The sequence below is a fragment of the Microcebus murinus genome, chromosome 16 (assembly GCF_040939455.1).
Source record: "Microcebus murinus isolate Inina chromosome 16, M.murinus_Inina_mat1.0, whole genome shotgun sequence".
Taxonomy (NCBI): Eukaryota; Metazoa; Chordata; class Mammalia; order Primates; family Cheirogaleidae; genus Microcebus; species Microcebus murinus.
The window spans coordinates 60565968-60591063 of record NC_134119.1 but is presented as its reverse complement, the minus strand read 5'-3'; the positions used below and the strand labels follow the sequence as shown (position 1 = coordinate 60591063).

The 25096-nt window shown below is 56.1% G+C and overlaps 3 protein-coding genes across 3 annotated transcripts; 1 reads left to right on the top strand and 2 right to left on the bottom strand.

Annotated features, from left to right (window-relative positions):
* Positions 1-723: 723 nt before the first annotated feature.
* On the bottom strand, positions 724-9634 carry SPRED3 (sprouty related EVH1 domain containing 3). Its single transcript, XM_012774741.3, has 5 exons — positions 9250-9634; positions 7926-8094; positions 7754-7830; positions 5253-5393; positions 724-4622 (listed from the first exon to the last, which is right to left on the bottom strand). Exons 1-5 carry the CDS (start codon positions 9424-9426, stop codon positions 3957-3959), a joined length of 1230 nt encoding a protein of 409 aa, XP_012630195.1. The 5' UTR covers positions 9427-9634; the 3' UTR covers positions 724-3956.
* Positions 9635-11747: 2113 nt separating this feature from the next.
* On the top strand, positions 11748-15638 carry GGN (gametogenetin). Its single transcript, XM_012774730.3, has 3 exons — positions 11748-11946; positions 12685-14562; positions 15463-15638. The coding sequence occupies exons 2-3, from the start codon at positions 12704-12706 to the stop codon at positions 15578-15580; spliced, it is 1977 nt and encodes a 658-aa protein (XP_012630184.2). The 5' UTR covers positions 11748-11946; positions 12685-12703; the 3' UTR covers positions 15581-15638.
* Positions 15639-16431: 793 nt separating this feature from the next.
* Positions 16432-23891, bottom strand: PSMD8 (proteasome 26S subunit, non-ATPase 8). Its single transcript, XM_012774744.2, has 7 exons — positions 23497-23891; positions 22359-22431; positions 22137-22239; positions 20825-20990; positions 19659-19759; positions 17400-17511; positions 16432-16666 (listed from the first exon to the last, which is right to left on the bottom strand). The coding sequence occupies exons 1-7, from the start codon at positions 23860-23862 to the stop codon at positions 16529-16531; spliced, it is 1059 nt and encodes a 352-aa protein (XP_012630198.2). The 5' UTR covers positions 23863-23891; the 3' UTR covers positions 16432-16528.
* Between the last annotated feature and the right edge of the window lie 1205 nt (positions 23892-25096).

Sequence of the window (25096 nt, the reverse complement as noted above, 5' to 3'; positions counted from 1 at the left end):
AAGCAATCCTTCTGTCTCAGCCTCCCATGTAGCTGGGACTACAGGCATGAGCCACCATGCCCGGCTAATTTTTTCTATATATATTAGTTGGCCAATTAGTTTCTTTCTATTTATAGTAGAGACGGGGTCTTGCTCTTGCTCAGGGTGGTTTCGAACTCCCGACCTCGAGCAATCCGCCCGCCTGGGCCTCCCAGAGAGCTAGGATTACAGGCGTGAGCCACCGCGCCCGGCCCCATAGTTTTTTTAAAACTGTAGTCCCACCCTCCAACGGTCTGAGGGACAGTAAACTGGCCCCCCATTTTAAAAGTTTGAGGACCCCTGATTTATATCATTTGTAGCATTTTTTTTTTTTTGAGACAGAGTTTCACTCTGTTGCCCAGGCTAGAGTGCCATGGTGTCAGCCTAGCTCACAGCAACCTCAAACTCCTGGGCTCAGGTGATTCTCCTGCCTCAGCCTCCTGAGTAGCTGGGACTACAGGCATGTGCCACCATGCCCGGCTAATTTTTTCTATATATTTTTAGTTGGCATTTCTATTTTTTTTTTAGTAGAGACAGGGTCTCGCTCTTGCTCAGGCTTGTCTCGAACTCCTGAACTCGAGCAATCCTCCTGCCTTGGCCTCCCAGAGTGCTAGGATTACAGGTGTGAGTCACCACACCTGGCCCACTTCTAGCATATTAAGTCATTAACTTAGTGTGTCCCCCACCATAAAATTGATACGCTCTTTGTGGGAAGGGACTTTTGTGTGTTCTGCTCACTGCTTTATTCCCAGTGCCTGCAACACGGCTTGGCACATGATAGATGTTCAATAAATGTGCTTGTTGAGGGACTATAAAACTCAGTTGGAGGCTCTGTTTGGGACTAAAGGATGTGGAGGGGAAACAAGAATTTAGGCAGAAGACTGGCAGTTCAGAGAGGTGAGTGGATGGGGCACGCCACTACAAATAAATAACACAGGCTGAGACTTTGTCACAGACATTTCTTGGAGCAGATCTCGCGGCCCCCTCCCCCGATGACAAGGCTGGGTCTTTGGCCCCCATCCTCCCCCACCATTTCAGCCTGCATTGACATTGACAATAGTGAGGTCACAGACTGGCTTGGAATCAAGATCAGGAAGATAAATGTTGGGGTGCCTCCCCCAAGTCTGGGGGCCAAGCATCCCATCTGAGGGGCAAACAGCTGGGAAATTGGGCCTGGGTACTCCAGGGTCTGAGGTCTTCCTGGGTCCCAGGGTCAACCCTCCATGCACCCGATTTGGGGGCAATGAAGGGTAATCATGGATCAGAGGTGGGTACCAGCAGGGAGCAGGACTGGGAGACCTGGGAGAGGCGCTGCTGGGAGGGGGCGCCGGGGACTCTTTCCCCAGCCCCCACTGCTTCATCCGCGTCCCACAGCACCGTACAGCACTCTGGCCCCCCCGTCCCACCCCTCCCCAAAACGAGGTAGGTTAAGAATGGAGCTTCCCCCCCGCCCACCAAGGAAGGGGGGAGACCGAGGCACAGAGAGGGGGAGGGGGACCCAGGCTGCCCCAGCCCCCAGTCCCTCCACCCTCAGCTCTGGTGGGTCTGACAGTGATGAGAGCTGGGCAGAGTGGGGATGGGAGGGACACCCCACCCCCTTTTCTCTCGCCCATCCCAGGGTCTGGTTGGGAGAGCTGAATCTCACAGGTTCCGGATGTAATAAATAGTTAATAATTTAAAAGAAGTGACAGAAAAACCTATCCCTTGAACCCCTACCAGGCCATCCAAGTCTGGGTAATGGAGAAAGGGAAGTGCGCATTTCCAAATGCTCGGGGGCCAGATGCAGGTCCCAAGCCCAAACGTGGAGACTGTCTTGCTCCAAGACTTTGATCGCCTTCCCCAATACCGGACACTAGATCTTAGGAACATTCTCATTCCACTTAGGGGAATAGACCTAAGAAGTCCCATCGCACTTAGGGGAGAGTGTGGCATCCCCCTGCCCAGAAGAGGGCTAGGAAACAGGCGCTCAAACTTTCTGCAGCAAATCCCACTGGGAGATGGAAGAGAAGGGGGCAATGGGGAGGCAGAACAGAAAAGGAGGGACTTGGACCAGGGCTAGGGCTCAAGGTTGGGCATGGAGGAGGGTCTGCAAGGCTGGGGACTGGGGGACAGTGGGGTCTGAGCAGAGCCATAGCTAGGCCAAGAGGAGCAGTTGTGCAACCGCCTGCTGAGGGCCCAGCTGGGCCAGCAGCCTGCAGTGAGTTCCAGCCACCCTCAAACCCTGGCTGTCGCCTTTGCTTAGTGATCGGCCTGCACGATTATCTGTGGCAATGGCGGGTCCTAGAGGTGGGAGTAGGGGAACTCCCGGGTGTTCTAAAATCTAGGAATACGCATTCAAAATAGTGGATAAAGGGGTAGTTCTGAGGATGGCTGAGAGGCTTGGGCTGAGGTTCTGGGGACCAGAATTCAAGAGTCTGGGACCTTGGGGTGTCAGGGGCCTACGGACACAGGATTCAAGGGGTGGCAGGTCTCAGAGGATGCACACAGGGGCCTGGGGAATCATGGGTAGAGGCATCTGGGGGGCTTCATCAGGCTAGAGAGGTTTGAGTCAAAGAAATCTGGGGTCTGAGAGTGCTAGGGTCCTGGGGCACCTCGAATCTGAATGTCTCTGGTATGGAGGGACCAAGGTCTTGGATCAGGAACAATCCCAACATTGTAGGGCTTGAATCCTGCATCTGGGGGAGGGGGGTCAATGGCACCTTGGGGTCTTGGATTCAGTACTCCTAAAGCACCTTGGGGTCACTCAAGGGCTGAGGGCCAAGGGGTCAGTGATCTGGGTCGCCATGGCCATCCCATCCTCTGGGAGCTGGACCCCCAACTTTTAAGGAATTGGGGATCTGTGGGTAGAAGGAAGCCAAAGATTCCAGGACATTTGGGGTGTCAAATTCCAGGACCAAAGGGGACTGGAAGAAGGCCGTTAGAGGATGTGAGACTAGTATCTTGGGCCCTGAGGTGTTGGTGGCCTTCAGTTGAACATCTGAGGATACCAGGCACCTCACAGTCCTATGTATGAAATCTAGGCTCCTGAGAACACTGGCTTGGGAGGGGGGCTGTCTACAGAGGTCTTTGGTCCCTGGCTCCCAGAGCATTTTGGTGTCTGATGTCTGGATCTGGGGGGCTCTGGGGTGAGTCCCCCAAGTCATTTTGGGCAGAGAACTCTCACACTTGAGCAGATGCAAGGACTCAGTGCAACTCAAGAGTCTGGGGTCCTAGGATATCTGGGGGTTACCTGGACATTTTAGATCTCAGTGTTTCTGAATCTGAAGCCAGGTTTTGGGGGTCTGTGGGCACTCAGTAGTGAGTAGACTTGGGGCCAGTATCTGGTGACTCCAGAACATAATGAAATCTCCAACCCAGGAGGGTTTGGTGTCTCAGGACTCCTGGAGCTACAAAAAAACATCTCGGATGTGGGTGTACCAGGTCTTAGGGGAACATTCAGGGACCAACTGGGGGTAATTCTGGGTCCTGTGGTCTCAAGTTCTGGGAGTAATGGGATACAGGCAGGGTTAGGTATGGGCAACTCCTAATTCTGGGGTTGTAATCTGAGGATCGTGGTGGCAGGCGTCACCAGGATCTGAGTTGGTAACTTGACCATGAAGTTAGGGTTCAGGGCCCTGTCTCTCAGGGATCTGTGTGCTCCTGGCCCTTCTGAGGTGCAGTCTGGGGATGCCTGGAGCCTCCTAAGGTGGAGTGGGGGCGAGGCGGGACGGGGAAGCCCAGAACTCAGGACGCCGGGGACCTCTCGGACAGACTGAGGGTCTGGCGTCTCTCAGTCCTAGGTTTGGGGCCCAGCTTCCAGGTCTGGGATCTCTCAATCCAAACGCAAGCTCCAAGTTCCGGATGTGCCTAGGTTTGGGTTTTAGGTCCGAATGGAGTCCGGGGTCCTGGACCCTCCATTTTGGGTCCTCGGTCCGGCTACAGGACCCGCCAAGCCGTCCTCACCGCGCAGCCTCCTCGTGGCGCCCCCCGCAGCCGGCGCAGCCACATCTGGCCGCGACCCAGTGGCACGCGCGCAGGGGCGCGTAGCAGCAGAGGCAGGGCACGGCCAGGGAGAGCGCGGCCAGCGCGGCCCAGCGCGCGGCGGGGCGCGGGTGGCCAGGCTCGCAGGCGCACGGGTCCGAGAAGTCGCCCTCGGCGTCCGACAGGCAGTGGTAGAGCAAGCTCTCGGCGCACCACAGGCAGCTGAGACGCCGCACCAGTATGCGACCCGGGTCCGGGGCCTCGGCGCAGCGGCCACCACGCCCGTCTGCGCGGCGGCGGAACAGCGCGCGGCAGTGCACGCAGCGCGCCGCCTCCTCCGCCTCCGGGGAGGCCTTGGCCGGCGCAGGGGCTGGGCCCGGGCCCGGGGGCGGACGAGTCGGGGGCGCTGGAGGCGCAGCATCGGTCAGAGGGGCAGGTAGTGCCGCTGGGGGCCCCAGGGCTGCGCCCCTCAACGCGCCGGTCTTGGCGAAGCGCACGACGCAGGTGGACAGGGCGAGGGGAGCCGGCGGCCCCGAGCGCCGGTAATCCTCGTAGCCGCGGCCGCTCCAGCCCGGGCCCCCTGCCGCGGCCAGGGGCTCGGAGGGCTCTGGAATCCCCGTGAATGGTAGAAGCGGAGGGTAGCTCTGGGGGACGAAGGGACAAGGAGATCAGGTTAGCGGGGGTCTGTGACTCCCCCGCCACCTACCAGAATCCACGCCAGTCTCAGAAGACCCAAGGATCTGTCCTCTAGCCCACACCTTAAGGACCCAGTGGCTTAAGGCTCCCAGTCCTCACTCAAGATCCAGGAGTCCTGGACCCCAGTCACCCCCTCCCTGAGGACGCAGGAGTGCAGTCCCTGGGTTCTTTTTATCCCTTAGGCACTGAGCCTTCCCACCCTAAACCTCCACCCTCGTGAATTAAGCAGTCTGAAGGACAACTTCCATGAGGACCAGCATCCTCTAATATACTCGGAGAATTGCCGGATCCATCCCCTAAACTCCTCTGGAACTCAGAACGCTTCAAAATCTCCAAGAGCGCAGGAGACACAGGAAGCCCCCCAAACCTCGGAGGACCCCAGGCCTCCGAGACTCTCCCTAGTTCCCCACATCTGTCCCACGGTCCTCCCTTCCCAGCGCAGTAGACAGGCCATCCATCCCCTGGGATCTGTATTTCTCAGCCCCCCATGGGCCTCGGCTCCCGCCCCCTGCAGGACCCCAGCGCCCAGCCTCGTTCCACCCAGAGCCCGGACTTCCGCTGGGGGGCAGAGGTCGCACCTGAGCCGAGGAGCGGCGACGCTGGGGGGACGTGGCCGGCCCGAAGCCAGAAGCAGACTCCATCGTGACGATGGGGGCCGCGGTGGTGGGAGGCGTCTCCTGGCGGCTGTGACTGGAGGAGGAGTCGCTGTCCACGTGGGACTGGGGGAGATTGGCGGCCTCAGCGCGGGGACACCCCCCACACACACAGCCGATGCCCTCACAAGACCCCCTCCCATTGAGAGCGAGGGCTCTGCGGCCAGGCAGGCCTGGGTTCAAACCCAGCTCTGCCACTGACCGGGTGTGTGACCTCAGGCAAGTGAGCTCACGGCTTTGAGTCCGTTTCCTCCTCTGTAAAATGGGGACCATAGTAGCACCTATTCATAGCTCGTGGTCAGGACCCACTGCACAGGCACCCACGTGCCGGAAGTACAGGTAGAGCTGGGAATGCTTACTGCTGTGACGAGCCCCCTCTTCTTCTGTGCTCAGCTCACCACCCTACAGAACATCAAATCATCTCCCTTCCCGGGACCCTCTCCCTTGGCCAGCCAGCTGCCTCCTGTCGCATTCCGGCCACCACACCTTCACTGGGGCAGTTCCACCACCCTGAGCGCGGGCCGTCCCATCCAAACTGGGCTCTGTCCTGAAACTAGCTGCAACATGGCTTCTCAGACCCTCAGTTTCCCTTCTGTCACTTGGGCATAATTCCTACCTCGCCTGTTCACCATCATCAATATACATTCATTGAGTAGCCACCACGTGCCAGACTCCCAAAGGACACTGTGCGGGTTCAAGATGGAGCGTGCAGAGCATAGCATCTTTCCTGAGTACGGGCTCTACAGACCAGAACTGTCTGCCGGACTGTGTGGTCTGCCTCCATCTTCCATTACCCTGGAATTCCTCCTCTTTCTGCCCAGAGAATCAGTTTTGTTCCTCCAGGTGTTCTCAGTAACTGCCACTGTTGCCAGCAAATGACCAACTGCACCCCACATTCTGTGCATTCATTCATTCAAGTTATTCAACACATGTTTACTGTATGCCAGGCACTGTTTCAGACACTGGATTTGCAGCAAGAAACCAAAAAAAAAAAAAAAAAACCTTGCCCTCCTGGAGCTGACATTTTAGCACAGGAGATGGACCAAAAACTGATAAGAAAACTGGGCTGGGCGTGGTGCCTCACGCCTGTAATCCTAGCACTCTGGGAGGCCAAGGAGGGTGGATTGCTCGAGGTCAGGAGTTTGAAACCAGCCTGAGCAAGAGGGAGACCCCGTCTCTACTATAAATAGAAAGAAACTAATTGGCCAACTAATATATATAGAAACAATTAGCCAGGCATGGTGGCACATGCCTGTAGTCCCAGCTACTCGGGAGGCTGAGGCAGGAGGATCACTTGAGCCCAGGAGTTTGAGGTTGCTGTGAGCTAGGCTGATGCCATGGCACTCACTCTAGCCTGGGCAACAAAGTGAGACTCTGTCTCAAAAATAATTAATTAATTAATTAAAAAAATAAAAGAAAAAGAAAACTGTCTTTTCAGAAAGGAAACGAGGAAAATATATTAGAAGCTGGGGAAAAACTAGAACCAGACAAGGGGCATTGGGAGATTGCAATTTTAAACAGATTACTCAGAAAGAGCCTCCACAAGAAGGTGATAGTTCTGTGAAGCCCTGAAAGAAATAAGGGAATGAGACTTGTGGAAATCTGGGGAAGGGTGTTCCAGACAGCAGCCAGTGCAAAGGCCCTGAGGCAGGATGTGCCCGCCCTGTTGGAGTAGGAGAGAAGAGGCCAATGTGGCTGGAGCACAGTGAGTGAGAAGGAGAATAACACCGGGCCAGATGGTGGCGTGGGATCTTATGTGCCACCATGAGGACTTTGTCCTTTACCCTGAGTGAGTGCTAAGTGGGGGAGGGGGAGGGGCATGATCTGATTCGGCCATCTATAGGGTCCCTCTGGCTTCTTGTGGGGAAGACACTAGGGGCCAGGAGGGAGGGAGTTGACAATGAGAAGCTGTTGAGATGGCCCAGTGGGAGATGAGATTGGATGGGACCAGGTTAGAAGCACATTCTGATCGTTTTGAAAGTAGAACCAATATTGGCTGACAGATTAGATGAGAAGCATTAAAAATAAAGGGAATCAAGGATGACCCCAATGTTTGTAGCCTGAGTAACTGGAAGCATCGAGTTGTCATTAATATGTTCAGGCATTTACTTTTAATATTTATTCATAATTTTTTTTAAAAAATTGTTTCCTTTGCACATTAGAATAGAAGCTCCACAAGGAAAGGGACTTTTTGTTCACTGATGTATCCTGAATGCCTAAAACAGTGCCTGCTACACAGAAGGTGCTAAATAAGTACCCTGGAATCAATGTGTGAACCATGGCAGGACGGACACTAACAGTTTGGGCCCAATTTTGTGTCCCCAGCACATGGCATGGTACCTGCTACAGGGTAGGTGCTCAAGAATGTTTGCGGAATAGGAACAAAACCCCTGCCCTCCCAGCAGAGAAGCGTTCTGGAAACTCACCGTCAGAGGGCAGGGGGTCTCTGCAGTGTCCTGGGAAGGGGAGGAGGAGGAGGAGGAAGAGGAGGGGGTGAGTGAGCCTGGGGCAGGGAGAGAGGCAGAGAGTCAGTTCCCTGGGCCCAGCTTCTGCTCCCCCCACCCCACAGCCCCCAGTGCCACCACCTGTGCCACTCACCTCGACCAAGCGCGGCCAGCGCTGCCAGCAGGCTCTTCTGGAACTCATCGGCCTCTGCAGGACTCTGAAACGTCAGCCCAAACTTGCATTCACCCAGGCTCCAGTGGTGGAAGATGGGGTTCACCTTGTTGTACACCAAGCCTGGCCTCAGGGTACACTCCAAGGTCGTCTAAAGCGTAGGAGGTGGCAGAGTCAGATCCGCCTACTCAGCCATGCCTGTGATTTTCCTTCACTCCCAACCCTTCTTCCCACTGTAGCATCCCACAAGCCTCATTTCTCAATCCTAGGTGTACCCCTGAACCCTGATTGACACTCCAGTACAACTCCCGATTTTATTAAGCACACCTCCGATACTCCAGCATTTTTCCCAATTGATTCCTTGATCCCTACCTTTTTCTAATACCCTCCTCTGATACCCAAGTAGGAAAGTCAAACCTTATCAAATTCCTCAAAAATCTGTTAACCCTTTTCCAATAACCCAACATCCCCACTTCTGACTCAATAGTACTCCCCAGACTTTATTGGACAGCTCAAAATATTATTATTAATCCCCTTCTGATGCCCCAATAATCTTTCGAAGCCATACCCCAAAATATTCTTATTAAACTTCCATAGCCTCCCCCTCAGTTGCTAGTCCACCCCCTGGATGTTCTCTTATATCCTTGCCTAGCACTAGATTCCTTCTCACCATTTCAAATCCCCCTCACTTCCTTCCTCAAACTCCTGCTCTGAATTGCAATCCTTCCCCCAAGCCTTTTCAAACAATCCAAATCTTTCTACTACATCCCCGATTGAAACTTCAACATTTATCCTTCCAAATTGCACCAGACAGTCCCATTATTCCTGAGGAACCCACATATAGGATTGTCAACTGTACTGACACTTCCAAACGGACCCCCACCAAATGCTTCCATATACTTAGGGCAGACAGGGGCCAGCTGGTGGAGGGCCTCGCGGTGAGGATCTCTGAGCAAGATGGAGCCGCGGGAGGGTTCTGAGCAGAGGAGGGGCACGGTCTGAGCCGGGTGTTAGCAGTGCCCATGTGGAACAGACTGGGGTTGGAGGGGAGCAGCAGGAGCGGGGCAGGGGGCCCAGGAAGGAGGCTGCTGTGACAGTCCAGCAGGAGACAGCAGTGGACAGGCCCTGCTTAACATCCCAAATATTCCTGAAATTCCCAACTCTTATCCATGGGACAGACATTCACTTCCAAACTCCATCCCACACCCCAGTTTGATTCCGAGGCTGACCTCTCCTCTGCGCGCCCAGCCCCCTTCCCCTGCCTCCCCAGGGCCCCGCCCTACCCCCACACCCCAGGGTGGCTCACTTTCTGGTCCCGGAGGCGCTCCCCGTGGATGACGTAGTGCCCCTGGCGGGTCCCCCCCTCGGGCCTGGCCCCTCGGACCCGACATACGCTCACCTGGCTGAGGCCCCCGCCCCCCACAGGCAGCCAGCCCCCACTGGAGTCATCTCGGGCCATCACCACAGCTCGGACCCGCACCATGTACCTGAGGGGGGCGACAGGGATGACAGTCAGTGAACTCAAGTCCTGCTCTCCCACTGAACGTCTCCCCAACCCTCATCTCCCCTCCATCTTCATCTCTCACGTCTAGATCCACTGCATCCTAAGCTACCAATACACACCTTCTCCCCCACGTCCACCTTCTCCCCCACGGCTACTCCCTTCCTCATGCCATCTCTTTTCTCCCGTGTCTACCTTCTTTTCTATGTCTACCTTTTCTCTCCATACCCACCTTTCCCCCATCTTTCCATCCCCACCCCCATAGCCGTGGTTTTCCACTTCCCCTCCCCCTCCTGTGCATCCCCTATCAACCCTGTCTCCTTCTCGCTCAGCACATACCCACGGCCCCACCCAGCGTTCCCCCTCACAGCTGGGTGCCTGCGCATATGCATTTTCTCTGGGCCCATCAACTGAGCTCCAGTCCCCCCAGCACTGCCTCCGCACCCTGTCGTCCAGGCCACAGGCTGGGGGAGAAACCCAGGCTCTTTCCCCCCACCCCTTCCCGGATTTATGAATGAGACCGGATGCAAAGCTCACTGAGTCACCCGGCAACGGGAGATAGGCAGGGAACGGGGAGAGAACCAGAAATGGCCAGAAAGAGAGGCCGAGAGGGAGATGGAGGCAGAGGAAGTCAGAAACCGGCGACCGAAGACATATCCAGAGAGCATTTCATTCACAAAAATCAAGGCTGCTCCCTCAGGCCCCAGCCAAAGGAAGCCAAGGGGGAGAGATGGGGGGGGGGAAGAGATTGATCCCTCCCCCACCCCCGCCCCAGCATCCTTCAGAACCATTTACCCCGCCCCCCAGCTCGGGGGATGCAGCCCTCCACCCAGTAATCGGGATCAGCGTGTAGCCCCTCACTGCCACCCAGCACGGAACCCTGGCGTCCCAACCTTAGGGACCCAGGCGCGCTCTAGCCCCCTCCCCCACCTGCGGGCTGCCGGGTTTCCCGGCCCTTCGGGAGGGGAAGGGGCGGCTGCAGCGCCCCCAGCCCCCTTTACTCAATGGGATGGGATTTTGTGAATGAGCAGTCACGTGACGCTGCTTCCTTTGTCCGCCCGCCTCCCCCGACAACAGGTGAAGTAGGGAAAGAGGGCAGGGGTCCCCCCAGGGCCTAGCTGGAATGGGGCACCGGGATTTCAGGGTGTCCTACGCTCCCCACACGTCTATGTTCCCCGGGGGGAGTGGTCCTCTGAGTTCCTCAATGGTGGGGGTCCAGGACGGAAATTTGTGAATGGGGAGTCCTCACAGGAATTCCAGGCCCCCCAAATGGAGCCTGGTACCCCAAATGGCTGCCGCGCAGTTTGGGGGTCTCCACTCCCTTGTCCTCCGAGCCGGGGTCCGGGGGGCGCCCGGGTGGGCAGGAGGCGCAGCGCGGTCCTGACCGCCCCCTCAGCGGTGCAGCCGGTCCGTCCGCTCCCGCCCCCTCGCCCCCTCGGCACCTGCCTGGGAGGCTCCGGCCGGGCTCCGAGCGGCGGCGACGCGGCCTCCTCCTCCTCCGGCTCGCTCCGGCTCCCTCTCTGGCTCCGGCGGCGCTGGAGACGGGCACCGGGAGCCGGGGCGAGGGGGGAGGGAGGGGGAACCTGGAGGGCGGGTGGGGGGGGAGGGGGCGGCTGGGGGGAGGGGTAAGAGCGCGGCGGGCGTGCTCGCCCGCTGGGTCCTAGAGCCCGGCACTCGCTCCAGCGTACAGCCCCCCAACCCCCATTTTCTTAAGATCCAGAGGGGATCCCCCACTTTGTCACCCGTCTGCGCCATTGATCCCCGATGCTGTGAAGAGGGGACAGGCACAGGGACTGGTCCCAGGATTCCAAAGAGGCGGTGGTCGACGCTTCGGGTTCTAGTGGGAGGGGCCGGGGGCCGGCAGGGCTCTAAAAGGGGTGGGGCCAGGAGGGAGCGCTCCGAAGGGGGCGGGGGCGCAGGGCCTCGGCGAGGAGCAGGTTTGGACGCCGAGGGCTCGGACCGGCGCGTGCGTCACGGAAGGGGCGGGTCCAGGGCGGTGGGCCTCCCGGGCGGGGGGAAGGAAGGACAGGGTCTTGGGAAGCAGTTGCAGGGTCCTAAAAAGGCGGAGCTTAGAGGTAAACTGCCTGAGGGGCGGGGCAGATGAGAGGTCCAAGAGGGAGGAGCTACGTAGCAGTGTTCGTAATGGGCGGGGCCTTGGGAGGGAATAACGGAGAGGGGCGGAGCATTCGGAAGGGGAGGAGCTACGGAGAACGCTCTAAAGGGGAGGAGTTTAGGACTAGAAGGCCTCGGGGCGGGGAAGAAGACATCATCAGAGTATTTCAAAGGGAGATCCAGGTTCGTAAGGGACCGGGCTCAAGCTGGCTCTCAGAAGGGCGGGGCCTCGAGCCCGAGGGCGGGGCCTAGATCTCGGGGTCCACCCTCGCTGTCTCGCCCACTTGCCTTCACCCCCGTTCTTTTCGGTTAATTTCTGCTACGGCCGTTCCCCACCCTGCCCTGGGCCCAGGGGGCCGCGGTCTGAACTCTGGTCGGCTGCAGGAGTCGGTGAGTGGGGCCCTGGGGCGGAGGCGGAGCCGGGGCGGGGCTTAGGGAAAGGGGTGGAGCCTGAGTGCCGAGACCTGCCAATACACCGGGAGCGGGAAAAGAAATTTAGGAGGGAGGCCTGAGAATCTGACGCTGCCTGGGATAAGGGCGGGGCCCAAAGATCCGCAGAGTGAGAAGGGAGCATCAGAGGGTTAGAGGCGAGGATTGAGGGACTGGCGTGACCAGAATACCTGGTATTTGTAAGGCAGAGGCGGGGCCATATCGGACGTGAGGTGAGTGTGGGAATGAGGTCCGACAATCGGGGGCGGGACCAGAAAGCGGGGCGTGGCCTGGGGCTCTGGAGCCGGGCTAGTGTGCTGGGAGAGAAACTTGAACTCCTTTTAGGACTTGTAGGCTACTGGGCATAACCATCACTAGTGATGTGGCCGGAGAGACTGACAAGAAGGCAGGCAAGACTAGTTTTGGAGCCTGGCAACTTGGGACGTGGCCAAAGTGATCTGAGGAACCAGCCAAGGGTACAGGCATAGAACCTTAGTACATTAAGGGGTTGGGACCTAAGTGTCCTGTGTGGGGCCATGGGGAAGAAAGCGCGAACGTTGAGAGCTAGGGACTAGGGCCTGAGTGGATCTTGGCGAACAGGGGCGGGGCCCGTCCGGACCGGTAAGACCAAGTACAGCCAGCCTCGTGGGGTCCCCACAGCCCTGGCAGACTGACTGGCTGAAAGTTTTCTGACCACAGTCCCCGACCTCTGTCGGAAATGGGGAACGTGCAGTCGGAGCCGTCCGCGGGCGGGGGCTCCCGAAAAGAGCAGGCCTCGGACCGCGCCTCCGACTCCCGCCGGACGTCCCTGGTGGAGCCCGAGGTGACCCTTTCCTCCCCGGCCATGCGCCTGGCTCGAGGGCTGGGTGTCTGGTTCCCTAGCAGCCCCGCGCCACCGGGACTCCTGGTACCTCCGGAGCCCCAGACCTCACCCTCGCCCCTGCCCCTGACCTTAGAACTGCCCTCGCCAGTGACGCCTCCTCCAGAGGAGGCGGCTGCGGCTGCGGTCTCCACACCACCCCCGCCCCCCATGGGGACCCTGTTGCCCGCGCCGTCTAAGTGGCGAAAACCCACCGGCACTCCGGTGCCCCGGATCCGCGGCCTGCTAGAGGCGAGCCATCGCGGCCAGGGTGACCCTCCAAGCCTCCGCCCGCTGCCGCCACCGCCCCGGCAACTAACCGAAAAGGACCCGGTCCCGAGGGTCCCACCCCCACCTCAGCCGCCTTTGGAGCCGCGGAAGCCGCCACCACCGCCACCTACCGACTGGCAGCTCTTGAACCGCAGAATCACTCCTGCTTTGGCCACACCCGCCGCAACCCCCACAGAAAGCCACGCTGGGCACCGCAGCGAGGCCCAGGCCGCTGGCGGGGCTCGAGGAGGGGCGTCTCCCCAAGCAGGCGAAGGCGAAATGGCCCGGCCTGCGGCTTCCGAGCCCGGCCTGAGCCTGCTATGTAAAGTCACCTTCAAGTCGGGGCCTCCCTTTCCCCCTGCGGCAGCCTCAGGTTCCTTAGCAGCCAAAGCCTCGCTCGGGGGCGGCGGAGGCGGAGGCGGAGGCCTCTTCGCCGCCTCCGGTGCCATCTCTTATGCTGAAGTCCTGAAGCAAGGTCCTCTGGCTCCTGGAGCCGCTCGACCCTTGGGAGAGGTCCCTCGGGGGGCACAGGAAACCGAGGGCGGTGATGGAGACGGCGAAGGGTGTTCTAGCACCCCTTCGGCGTCCGCGTCCCACGCACGAGTCCTACCGCCGCCACCCTACACCACCTTCCCAGGTTCGAAGCCTAAATTCGACTGGGTGAGCCCTGCTGATGGCCCCGAACGCCACTTTCGCTTCAACGGGGCTGCTGGAGGCGTTGGGGCGCCCCGACGGCGCGCAGCAGCGCTCTCGGGGCCCTGGGGCTCCCCTCCGTCACCACCAGGGCAGATGCACTCAGCTCCCGGGCCCCGGAGGCCCGCACCTGCCTTGCTGGCACCGCCTATGTTCATCTTCCCGGCGCCCACCAATGGCGAGCCCGTGCGCCCCGGGCCTCCAGGCCTGCAGGATTTACCCCCGCCGCCGCCGCCCGCGCCACCACCCACACCACCGCCCGCGCCGCCGCCCACACCGCAGCCGCCCGCGCTCCCGCCAGCGCCGCTGCCCGTGGCGCTCCCGCCCACCCCAGGCCTCAGCCTCGTGGAGCCAGCCCTGGCTCCCGCCCCAGCCCCTGCTCTGCCCGCCGCCTTGGCCGCCGACCAGGCCCCAGCCCCGGCTCCAACACCCACCACTGCCGAGCCGTCGCTGCCTGCGCCCCTGCCCGCGCCCATCAAGGCCCGTACACGTAGAAACAAGGGTTCTCGCGCGGCTCGGGGCGCGACCCGCGAAGATGGCGTGCCAGGAGATGGTCCCCGAGAACGAACTACAGCTACCATGACTGACAGCGGCGGTAGAGGGAATGGTGTCAACGGGGCCCCTCTGGCTGGGGCAGCTAACACCGGCGCTGCGCGCCACTGGCCGCCCTTCCAGGTGCTTAAGTCTTGTCCCTGCAAGTGTTACTGCCGCCACCAGCCAGGCCATCGCCGCCTGCCACGCAACGTTTCTGCCTGGTGAGGGAAGGTCGGGGAGTAGGGAAGGGCGAGAATACCTCTCGAAACCCTGAATCCCAGACTCTCCTGGATAGAGTCCTATGCAGCCCTTTGGGGTCCTGTTCCCCTTCCTCTTGGCCACATCTCAAACCTAGCTGAGCTCCCATCTTTCAGGACCAAGAGAAGCCTTGATCCCAAACTGGCCCCAAACAGGAGAGGGGGCACCTTGACCCAGCCCTATGGTATCCACACCAAGTTTACCCTTGGCCCTTCTGTTACTCTCCGGAGCCATCAGGGAGGGAAGCTTGTCCCAGCTGGCCTGATCCTATACACTGCCTTGACCCTGTCCCTGAGGACATCAAGAGGGATCATGTCCCAAGCTCTCCAGAGATCAGAGGGAAGGAGATAACTATCTTCCTGGAACCAAATGGGGGGGGGGTAAATGTAGGCCCCCAAGTTTCCTAGACACAGAGGAATCCCTCACCTCCTTCCTCAGATTCATGACCCCTCCCACCTTTGGTAACTTCTGACTCTGGGACCCAAGGCTGTGGCCACCAGAGGGCACTAATGTCCCAGCTCTTATGCAGCAGAGTCCCCACATTCAGGGGAGACACTGTCCTCCAGCTACCCATTAACCCCACACTGAACCACTTGATCTGGTCACCAGTCTGATCTTTGCTCCTAAGGACAGACTCAGTCACTGGGTGACTCTGCTCTGGACCTCTTGGGGCTCACCTGGGACACTATCCCCAACCTTCAGCCCCCACTTTCCCACTAAGATTAAGTGGATACAGCCCTGCCCCAAACTGCCTTTGGGATATTCAGACGTGGCCTTCAGAAGCTTTATTCAGAAGTGAAGCCCTAGAATGGGTAAGGGCCTGGCCACGCAGCCGCGCCCTGCTGACTCTACCCTCCCCCTAGGCTGAGAACACCTACCAACCACCTGAGTGAGCCGCCCTGGGTCGCCACCATCAAGCTGGCCGGCTCCCTAGTGGCTGGGCTGGAGCACTACGACTTGCAGGCCACTCACTCCAACTGAGTGGTCTGCACAGCACCCTCCACCTTCCCCTCCGTGCCAATAAAACTACCAATACAGATGCTAGCAGCCTGCCAGTCACCTGCTGAGGGCTGAAGGGGTTGGGTGGGGCACGGATTCATGAAAGCACCACATCCTGGGGACAGTAAGAGGCTGAACCCAGAGCAGCAGCAACTGAGGTTCTGCTCACCCAGCATCCAGACTGCTGGGCGGAGGGCTGGGGTGGCCTCATTCTCCTTAATACCGGAAGTCCTGTGTTGAGCTGGACTGGTGCTAAGCTTAGAGTTCAGCACAGACTGCTTTGGAAAGATATGATCATTCCCATTTTACAATTGGGAAAACTGACACTAGTTCTTGAAAATCTCATCCTAAAAAGGGCTCAGCCAGATTTGGATTCTGTGCCTTAAACACATGAAGAACCTCAAGACAGGAAACATGGGCTGGGGGCTAGAGAAGGTCTTAAGTTACAAAGCTGGCTGAGGAAGGGTGGGGACCAGGACACGCCCATGCCAGGCCCCACACCTCTTATTCCAGGGAGGGCTCAAAGCGGTAGCCCACAGATGCTTCCATTTCACATCATTTTAATAACTATTTAATTCATTGCTAACATTTTAAAGAATGGAATACTTCACCCCCTTCATTGTAAAAGCCTGGTTTACTGGCCCAGAATTCCCATATGTCCACAGTGCTGCAGGCCCTACAGTGGCACTTGTGTTTGGGACCCTGAGCCATGGCCACTGGACAGAGGCTGATCCAGGGGGAGGGTGTTATCTCCCACCACTGAGGGCCCCAAAACTTCAGAGCTACAAACTTGTCTCCCTGCCACTCCAATTGGGGAGACAGGGCCCAGAACGGAGAATATCAATCCAGCTTTATTGAAGGAAACCCTGCACTGAAACTTTTAAATACAGCATGCCCTGCCCTGCCCTGCCCACCCGGCGCCCAGTAGGCTCAGACGATCATCTCCAGCTGCCGGGCATACTCGATGACCTGTTTGGCCAGTTCCGTAGAGGGAATGGTGGTGTCTTCTGGCTTCTGCTGCTGGCTGGCAAAACTGTAGTAGTTGTTGGGACCCAGGACCCACCCTCGCTGCAGGAAGGGAGGGATTAGATAGGTGGGTGATCACAAAGGCTCCCCCCACCCCATGGAGCCAGCACTTAGCCACACGTGCCATGCTCTCTTTCCTCACCAGCCCCACGCTACCCAGACAACTCTAGGCAAGTAGCTTCACCTCTCTGTGCCTCAGTTTCTGCACGTTTGAGACAGGGAGGGACCCTAATCACACACTTCTTTGGGTCTTCTCTGAGGATTCACTGAACACCTCTAAAGTGCGGAGAATAGTGTTTGGCCTGGAGTAAGTGAGCAACCAGTATCAGCTGTCACCATCACTCAAACTCAATTTCCCCTTTCCATAGCCTCTTCTTGGTCCTCCTACTGCCTCCTGGGACACCAGAGTCACTGCATGCCATGCCTCAGCTTCTACAGGGGGCACCGCTCCTGCTCAAACGCCCCAGACCAAGTGAAGTGAAGTGAAGTCTTGCAGAAAAAGCTGCCATCTTTGATAAGAACGACAGCCAATATGTGCTGGGCATTGAACTCCACCCAGTACCGGCACTATGCGAAGCTCATCCCATGTGTTAAACTCTAGCCCCATTCTATGGGTAGAAAAACAGAAGCTCAGAGAGGTTTGGCAATTTGCCTGAAGTCACCCAGCTTGATTTAAACCTGGGAAGTCTTGTTCTAGTGCTCCCCTAGGCTGCCCCACACAGCTGTTAGAGTGCGCTACATTGTCCCACTGTCCCTGGGCCTGCACCCCAGCCACCTTTTTGGCGTAGTCTGTCATCTTTTTGGGTGTGTTGAAGAAGAGGATCCGGGTGGCCTCAGTGAAAAGGATTTTCTCATAGGCCTTCTCGATGCATCCAGCAATCTCATCCCTGCGGGAAGACGACGAGCCTCTCATTACTGAGCAAAGACAACCTTCTAGGCCCTGTCCTCCTAGGCCTGATATATGACATGCCCTGGATCACATACTGATAGAGGCTCAAGTTATTCGAGGGGGAGTAGCTCGACTAGAGTCGCAAAGCAAGCAAGGACCACAGGGTGGGGGTGGGATCCACACACAGATCTTGCTGACTCCTGGGCTCAAACTCTGAATCCCACTCCCAGCCATGAGGATTTCAGACTGTCTGAAATCCAGCTCGGGAATCACCCGAGGGGATGGCTTCATGTAACACCCCCTTCGCCAGGGTGCTATAGCCCACTTCACAGATGCCCAGGGGGTTCCTTGTACCCATTAAGAGGCACCCATGGTGAATGACACTGAAGTAGAACACAGCAAGGCATCGAGTCACTGCAATGGGGGAAGGGCCCAGCTCTGGGGAAAAATTTGTGATGTGGAGGAGCGCATCTGTTTCTGACATGTTCCTCTCAGGCCAAGTGGTGGATACCTGGGTACTCCCTGCCCCTCCTCACTCCTGCCATGTCTCTAGGCTTGCCTGTGCCACCCGAGAAATGGAAACTCATTTCAATCTGGTGCTGTGCCCGAGTGAACCAGCTCTGCCACCACTTTAACACCCTTTTACTCCTCAAGGGATGTGTATGTTATGTTCACCTGACCATGTGATGTCACTTGTGCATACAGCAACCCAAGGGGCCAATGGGACTTAGTGGCCCCATTCTAGAGCAGGGGAAACTGAGGGTTCCACAGTTTAGGTGACCTGAGGTGAGGTCAAGTGACTCACTGGATGAGTATCTGGGATGAGAGATGCGCTGGAGCACTTTTAAAAGAGGCAGCGGCAGGGTGCCATGGCTCACACCTGTAATCCTAGCACTCTGGGAGGCCGAGGCGGGAGGATTGCTCGAGGTCAGGAGTTCGAAACCAGCCTGAGCAAGAGTGAGACCCCGTCTCTACCAAAAATAGAAACAAATTATTTGGCCAACTAATACATATAGAAAAAATTAGCCAGGCATAGGCTGTGCGTGGTGGCTCACACCTATAATCCTAGTACTCTGGGAGGCCAAGGCAGGAGGATCGCTCAAGGTCAGGAGTTCAAAACCAGCCTGAGCAAGAGCAAGACCCCTTCTCTACTAAAAATAGAAAGAAATGAATTGGCCAACTAAAAATATATAGAGAGAAAATGAGCCAGGCATGGTGGCGCATGCCTGTAGTCCCAGTTACTCGGGAGGCTGAGGCAGGAGGATCACTTGAGCCCAGGAGTTTGAGGTTACTGCAAGTTCGGCTGATGCCACGGCATTCTAGCCCAGGCAAGAGAGCGAGACTGTGTCTCAAAAAGAAAAAAAAAGAAAAAAAAATAGGCATCATAGTCCTTGACAGGAACTATTTGGGTGCCAAGCCCATGTTCAGGTTTGACACTTAAGGCTGACCATCTAAACAGCCCAGATCGAGATGAGGTTTATCATTCACAATCTCAGGACCAGTTTCAGTTCACAGAAAAGGAGAACCAAGGTGCTAGGAAGAGAAGAAACATGCCCAGGCCAGGTGCAGTGTCTCACGCCTATAATCCTAAAACTCTGGGAGGCCGAGGTGGGCAGATCGCTCAAGGTCAGGAGTTCAAAACCAGCCTGAGCAAGAGCATGACCCCGTCTCTACTACTAAAAAAAAAAATAGAAAGAAATTAATTGGCCAACTTAAAATATATAGAAAAAATTAGCCGGGCATGGTGGTGCATGCCTTTAGTCTCAGCTACTCGGGCAGTTGAGCCAGTAGGATCGCTTGAGCCCAGGAGTTTGAGGCTGCTGTGAGCTAGGCTGACACCACGGCACTCTAGCCTGGGCAACAGAGTGAGACTCTGTCTCAAATAAAAAAAAAAAAGAAAAGAAAAAATTAGCTAGGCACAGTAGCATGCACCTATAGTCCCAGGTACTTGGGAGGCTGAGGCAAAAGGATCATTTGAGCCCAGGAGTTTGAGGGCTATGACAATGCCACTGCACTCTACTTGGGGTGACAGAGAGAAACAAACCCACCCAGCCCATTCTAGATAACAAGTGGCTGGAGTGGAAATCAAACCTGACTCAAGTCCAAGTTCTTTCCAAAGCCCACAGGGCCCTGGCCCCCACGCACCTGATAGTGTCAAGCAGGATGTCAATGAAGAAGGTGTAGCTCTCAGCAGGGATGTTACCCTTGGCCAGGAACACCTTGTTGTAGCTGCCCTCCATCAGGTACTGCAGAGGCCAGAGACGGGGAAGAGAAGGGGATGAAGAGGCAGCAACAGCCTGCCTGCACTCCTAGTGCCCCCATGATCCCTACTCTGCCATACAGCCACCCCGTCCCATGCAGACTGGGTACCACCTTCACCTGGAGGCCTGCTTCCAGGTGAGGCCCTCCTGGGTTTAAACATACACAAACACATGCACCCTCTTCCCGGAAGCCCTCCCTGGTTTAAACACACACACACACAGACACACACCCTCTTTGAGGAAGCCCTCCCTGGTTTAAACACACACACACACACCCTGTCTCTCCCCCCCCCCAAGCCTGCCCTGGACAGGAATGTAATTATCTCATTTATTCTCCAATTACAGGGAGACAGAGCTGGATGCACCCCAGCCTCATGTCTTCAGCCCTCTGCCCAAACCGTGCTGTCTGCTGTAACGACCCTCTCTCCCATCCTCCCCCCACCAGCCCAACCCTCCCAGCTCTAGGAACAACTTCCTGACCTCAGGTCCTAAGGCTTTTCCCTGGCCCTGCTTACTCTGTTCCAGAAACACTGTCCTCTTTGCTGTCCCTCACACACGGCAGGCATGTTTCTGATAGAGGACACTTGGGCTGGCTGGCCCCTACCTGGATGTCTACATGGTTTGCTTCCTCACCCTTTTCAAGTCTTTGTCAAATTTCACCTTTTCTGTGAAGCCTTCCCTGACCACCCGAGATAAAATTTCACCCCTGGCCGCAACTCTCCACCCTCCTTCCTGCTCTATTTTTCTCCACAGCACTGAACAGCTGATAGGCTATTTGGGTTACTTACTCTTCCTTTACTGCCTGCTTCTTCACCTGAATGTCCCCACCACAAGATCAGGGATTTTATCTGTCTGATTCCCTGCACAATCTGAAAATCTACCAGTGTCTGGCACAGCCGGGATTCGGTCTTTGCCAGATGAACAAGTGAATGAGTCCATGGGTTGAAACATGGGTGGTCCCTGGCCATTCCTTCAGAAAACCCTTCCTAATGTCTATCCCTGCACCGCCCACTTTAGCCAGGCCCCCCCCTTCCCCATCCTCAGTCTCACTTGCTCGAGGGACACAGGGTGCTTGATGTAGACATTGGTCTGGATGTCCTTGGCAGGCAGCCGCTCCAGCTCTGTGTGGAACTCAGCCACCCGGTTCTGGGACAGCAGGAAGAGGAGGTTGAGGCCCAAGAGTTGGTGCATGTAGGCTGACTCAGGGAGCTGCTCCCTGCGGACCAGGGAGGGGGAACCAAGGTAAGAAGGGCTTAGGGACCTACCAACCCTCCACCCCAGGCTCCAGGGACCGTAAGAACTGTCCTGTAATGTATCCATAAAGGGGTATTGGATCCTGGGCTTTCAGATGAGGAAACTGAGGCCCCAAAACACACAAAGAAGTCACAAGTCAGAGTGATCCAAGTAAGTGACTTCACTACAGTGAAATGACTCAACCTCAGTTTCCCAAACTGTAAAATGGGTATCCATCTCATAGAGATGGGTTAAATGAACAAGGGTTAAGTGAATTAAGTGATTTAACTGAGAAAAAGTGCTTACTGTTCTAATCAAATACTGTATAAGTTTAGCTATGATTACATTAAGAATCATCACCCACACACACACACTTTAAGGGGGAAACTGAGACTTAGAGAGATAAGGTCTTTTGCCAAAGACCACATAATAAGGAAGTTAGCAGAAGTTTCAAATTCAGATTTGTCTGAGGTCAAATTCTTAATCATTAATCCATGCAGGCCATTAATCCATTCCATTTTATGTTTGAAACATATCTAGTGAGTCCTTGCTCTGGGCCCGGGCCTGTGGTAGGCAGTGTGGGGGAAACAGCAGTGACCAAGACAGCTCCAGGCTCTGCCTTTAGGAAACTGGCAATCCAGGGGGAGAGACAGGGCTGGGATGGGGGCATGGGCAGAGGGACAGGGTGGGACAGTACTGGAGGCCGCAGGAAAGAACTTGATCTTGTGCCTGAGGGCCATGGAGAACATGAAAGATTCTGAGCAAGAGAGCAACAATGTGTGTGTCAAATTTTAATGTCACAAAGATCCTACTGCCTGTCACTAGACTATGAGTCAGAGGGGCAGGGCTGGGGCCCAGGAAGGTGAAAATTGATGGTGGCCATACTGGGCAGAGAGGATGTAGTGTGGAAATGCCTAAGGGGAGACTGGGGACCTACAGAGACTGGATCATACAACCCCAGTCTCAGGACCTCCGGCCAACCCCCTGACCCTGCAGCATCTGGGGACAGAATTAAGCAGAACAGGAGTTCCCAGGAGAAGGAAAACAACCCAAGTGGCTGGAGCATCAGAGATAAAAGAACTGCCATGTAACCACCCTCCCCCCAGTCAGGAGCAGGGCCCGTCCTCACTTGTAATCAAAGTAGTAGCATTTGAGCTGCGCCATGTAGCGCTCGAAGGAGGGGATGTCCTTGCGCAGGATGCTCCACTGGGCCCCAATCTCCAGTATGTCACCTGTGGGTGACAGGGTGGGCGTTCAGGAGGTGACTGGGGTTCCTTCTCCAACCACCACTGCTGGCATTCCTGCCACAACCCCCAGCCCATCACTCCCCACCAACCCCAGTGACACTCACGGGCCAGAATGAGCTGCTGTTTGGTCAGCTTGGTCCCTGTGGTTGGCAGGAAGTTGAGCTCCAGCAGAACCAGCTGATGGGGGTGGGGAGGAGAGAAAGGAAGGAAAGAAGATGGAACTTCAAATACAGATTACTTACCTTCTTCTAGGCTTTGGTTTTCCCACCTGGAAAACAGAGCTAGCCATCCCTGACTCATAAAATTGTTGCAAGTATTAAAGGAGTCAGTCCTCATAAAGCACAGAACAGAGCCTGAGCACACAGCGAGTGCCCATTTAGAATCACCTCACATTACAATTATTAATAGCCCCACGGGACAAACAAGGAGACACTCAGTGCCTGACCCAGTGGAATCAGAGGTAGGGGATACCAGCACCTTCAGTTCTTCCCCACACTCTACTGGGGAAGGGGTAGCTGGGCTACCCCTCAAATCTACATCAGGGAGGGAGAGGCGCTAACCTCACCTCCCCCCCCCCCAGTCCAGCCCGTACACCATTCCTTGGCAGACTCAGCAACTTGGTCGAACGCACTGTATTTACACTCCCTCCCCAAATACACTGGTCTGCAGCACTGAGCCCCATATTCTTGTTCTCTACCTATAAGAATATTTCTTCTTTTGAGATGAGTCTTTATCCTTTGCCAGAAAAAAAAGAAAAAAAAAAAAAAAAGAATATTTCTTCTCGGTTCAGTCCTGACTAAGCCCCAGATCTCTCAGCCCCTAACTTGGCCTGGTCTTAACCACGCATCCCCCGCACACCCCGTCCTCTCTGCCTCACTCTTTCATCACTCGGTGCGGTCCTCGTTCCCCACCTGGTCTTGTCTGGAGAATGTGCCACCAGAAAAACCCTGACAACCTCATCCTGCCACTCTGACCAGGTAGGCCCCCAAGCACCCAAATGCAAACCCCTCACTCGGTCCTGCCAGCACCCCGCCCCGCATTTGGTCCGTCCCAGGCCTCTCTGGCTTCCGGACCCCCTCCAAGCCCGCACTTTGCCGGTTCCGAATCTTTCGCCCTGTCGGATGCCCCGGCCCGTCTCGATCTCGCCGGCACCGCGGTCTGTCCTGCGGCCCGGAACCTGGTTGGGTCCCGAGCCCTCGTGGCGCCCCCGCAACACGGTCTCCTGGGCCCGCCGACCCCTACCTTGAGGCGGCCCAGCTCTTCCCCGCACTTGCTGAGATTGGGGCTTTTACGGTTCCACTCGCCCTTGAGTTGCTCGTACATGCCAGCCGCGGCCTGCAGGACAGCGCTCGAGGTCGCCGCCGAGGGCCCGGAGCTCGAGACGCCGGCAGCCCCGTTCACCGCCGCGGCCGCCATCTTCCGTGACGCGGCAAACCGCCGGCCCGAGGCGCGGCTGCGACGCCGGCCGACGCCCGCCCGGCGGAAGTGGGGCCGGGAGGTGGAGCCCAGGGCCGGGGGCGGGGCCACGACCGCCTGCCTCCGGCCGCCGCGGGTGGCTGGCCGTCGCTCTCGGGGAGGTGCCCTCGCCGCCCTGCCCTTAATGAACATGTCAACTGGAGCTCCGCCTCCGCTGTCGCTCAAGATGGTGATCGAAAGTCGGCTCTTTGCCTAACTGAAAATGACAGCCGTCTCAACGCCCCACCCCTTCCCGTAATCAATATGGCTGCTCCGGCTTCAGCCTGGGCGTTCGGGACCCCACCTTACTGTCTTGGAGGTTCCGCCTTCAGGACGGCATCTCGAATCCCAGAGGTGGCGATGAAGAGCCATTTAGAAAGCTATGTTATTCTTCCCATTTTACAGACAGGCCAAAGCCTAGACTGGGTAACCTTTCGAACGACTAACATCTGGGTTTTGAACCTAGATCTTTCTCTCTATTCTCTTTCCCAGTGCATCCCTCCACATTTTTCTCCAAGTTTAAACCAATAAGCACAAACTATTTACCAATCTCATCCAGTCCTATGGCTTTAAATGCCACATAAAAGCAAAGGATTCCCAATTTTTAAATCCAAAATCCTACTTTCTCCATGGGTGCATAGATATTACACCTGAGTAGCTGGGTCTACAAGCATGTGCCACTGTGTCCAACTGAATAATATTTTATTGTATGTATTCATGCAATTTGTTTACTCATGCTTCCGTTGGTGAACATTTGGGCAGTTTTCATCTTTTATCTATTGTGAATGGTGCTGCTATGAACATGCATGTACATGTACTTGTTATTTGAGTATATGTTTTCAATTATTTTTGGATCTAAATCTAGGAGTGGAATTCTTGGATGACATGGTAATTCTTTCCTCAATATTCAATCTACAGTAAACAAACAAAAAGATACGGTAATTTTATGTTTAACTTTTTAAATTTTTTCAAAAAAAAATTTTTTTAATTTCAATACATTTAGGGAGTACAAATGTTTTTTCTCATCAATTGTATAGTGGTGGTCAGGGCTTTTAGTGCACCAGTCATCCAAATAGTATACATTGTACACAGAAATAAAACCATACAGGTATAACCAACTGATGTTCAATGAAGCAGACAAAAATATGCACTGGGGAAAGGATGCCCTATTCAATAAATGGTGCTGGGAAAATTGAAGAGCCATATGCAAAAGAATCAAACTGGATCCCTATCTCTTGCCATGTGCAAAAATTAACTCAAGATGGATTAAAAACTTAAATGTAAGACCTGACACCATAAAATTCTAGAAGAAAACGTAGGAAAAACTCTTCTGGATATTGCTAGGCAAAGGATTTATGACTAAGACCCCAAAAGCAAATATTAATAC

Excerpts from the sequence above, each read along its gene's own strand:
- SPRED3 (XM_012774741.3), bottom strand. The coding sequence starts at position 9,426 with ATGGTGCGGGTCCGAGCTGTGGTGATGGCCCGAGATGACTCCAGTGGG. Across the intron at positions 5,394-7,753 it reads AGACCCCCTGCCCTCTGACG|TCCCACGTGGACAGCGACTC; the intron begins GTGAGTTTCCAG and ends AATCTCCCCCAG. Across the intron at positions 4,623-5,252 it reads GTCGCCGCTCCTCGGCTCAG|AGCTACCCTCCGCTTCTACC; the intron begins GTGCGACCTCTG and ends TTCGTCCCCCAG.
- GGN (XM_012774730.3), top strand. The coding sequence starts at position 12,704 with ATGGGGAACGTGCAGTCGGAGCCGTCCGCGGGCGGGGGCTCCCGAAAA. Across the intron at positions 14,563-15,462 it reads CCACGCAACGTTTCTGCCTG|GCTGAGAACACCTACCAACC; the intron begins GTGAGGGAAGGT and ends CCCTCCCCCTAG.
- PSMD8 (XM_012774744.2), bottom strand. The coding sequence starts at position 23,862 with ATGTTCATTAAGGGCAGGGCGGCGAGGGCACCTCCCCGAGAGCGACGG. Across the intron at positions 17,512-19,658 it reads ATCCTGCTTGACACTATCAG|GGATGAGATTGCTGGATGCA; the intron begins GTGCGTGGGGGC and ends GTCTTCCCGCAG. Across the intron at positions 16,667-17,399 it reads TGACAGACTACGCCAAAAAG|CGAGGGTGGGTCCTGGGTCC; the intron begins GTGGCTGGGGTG and ends CCCTTCCTGCAG.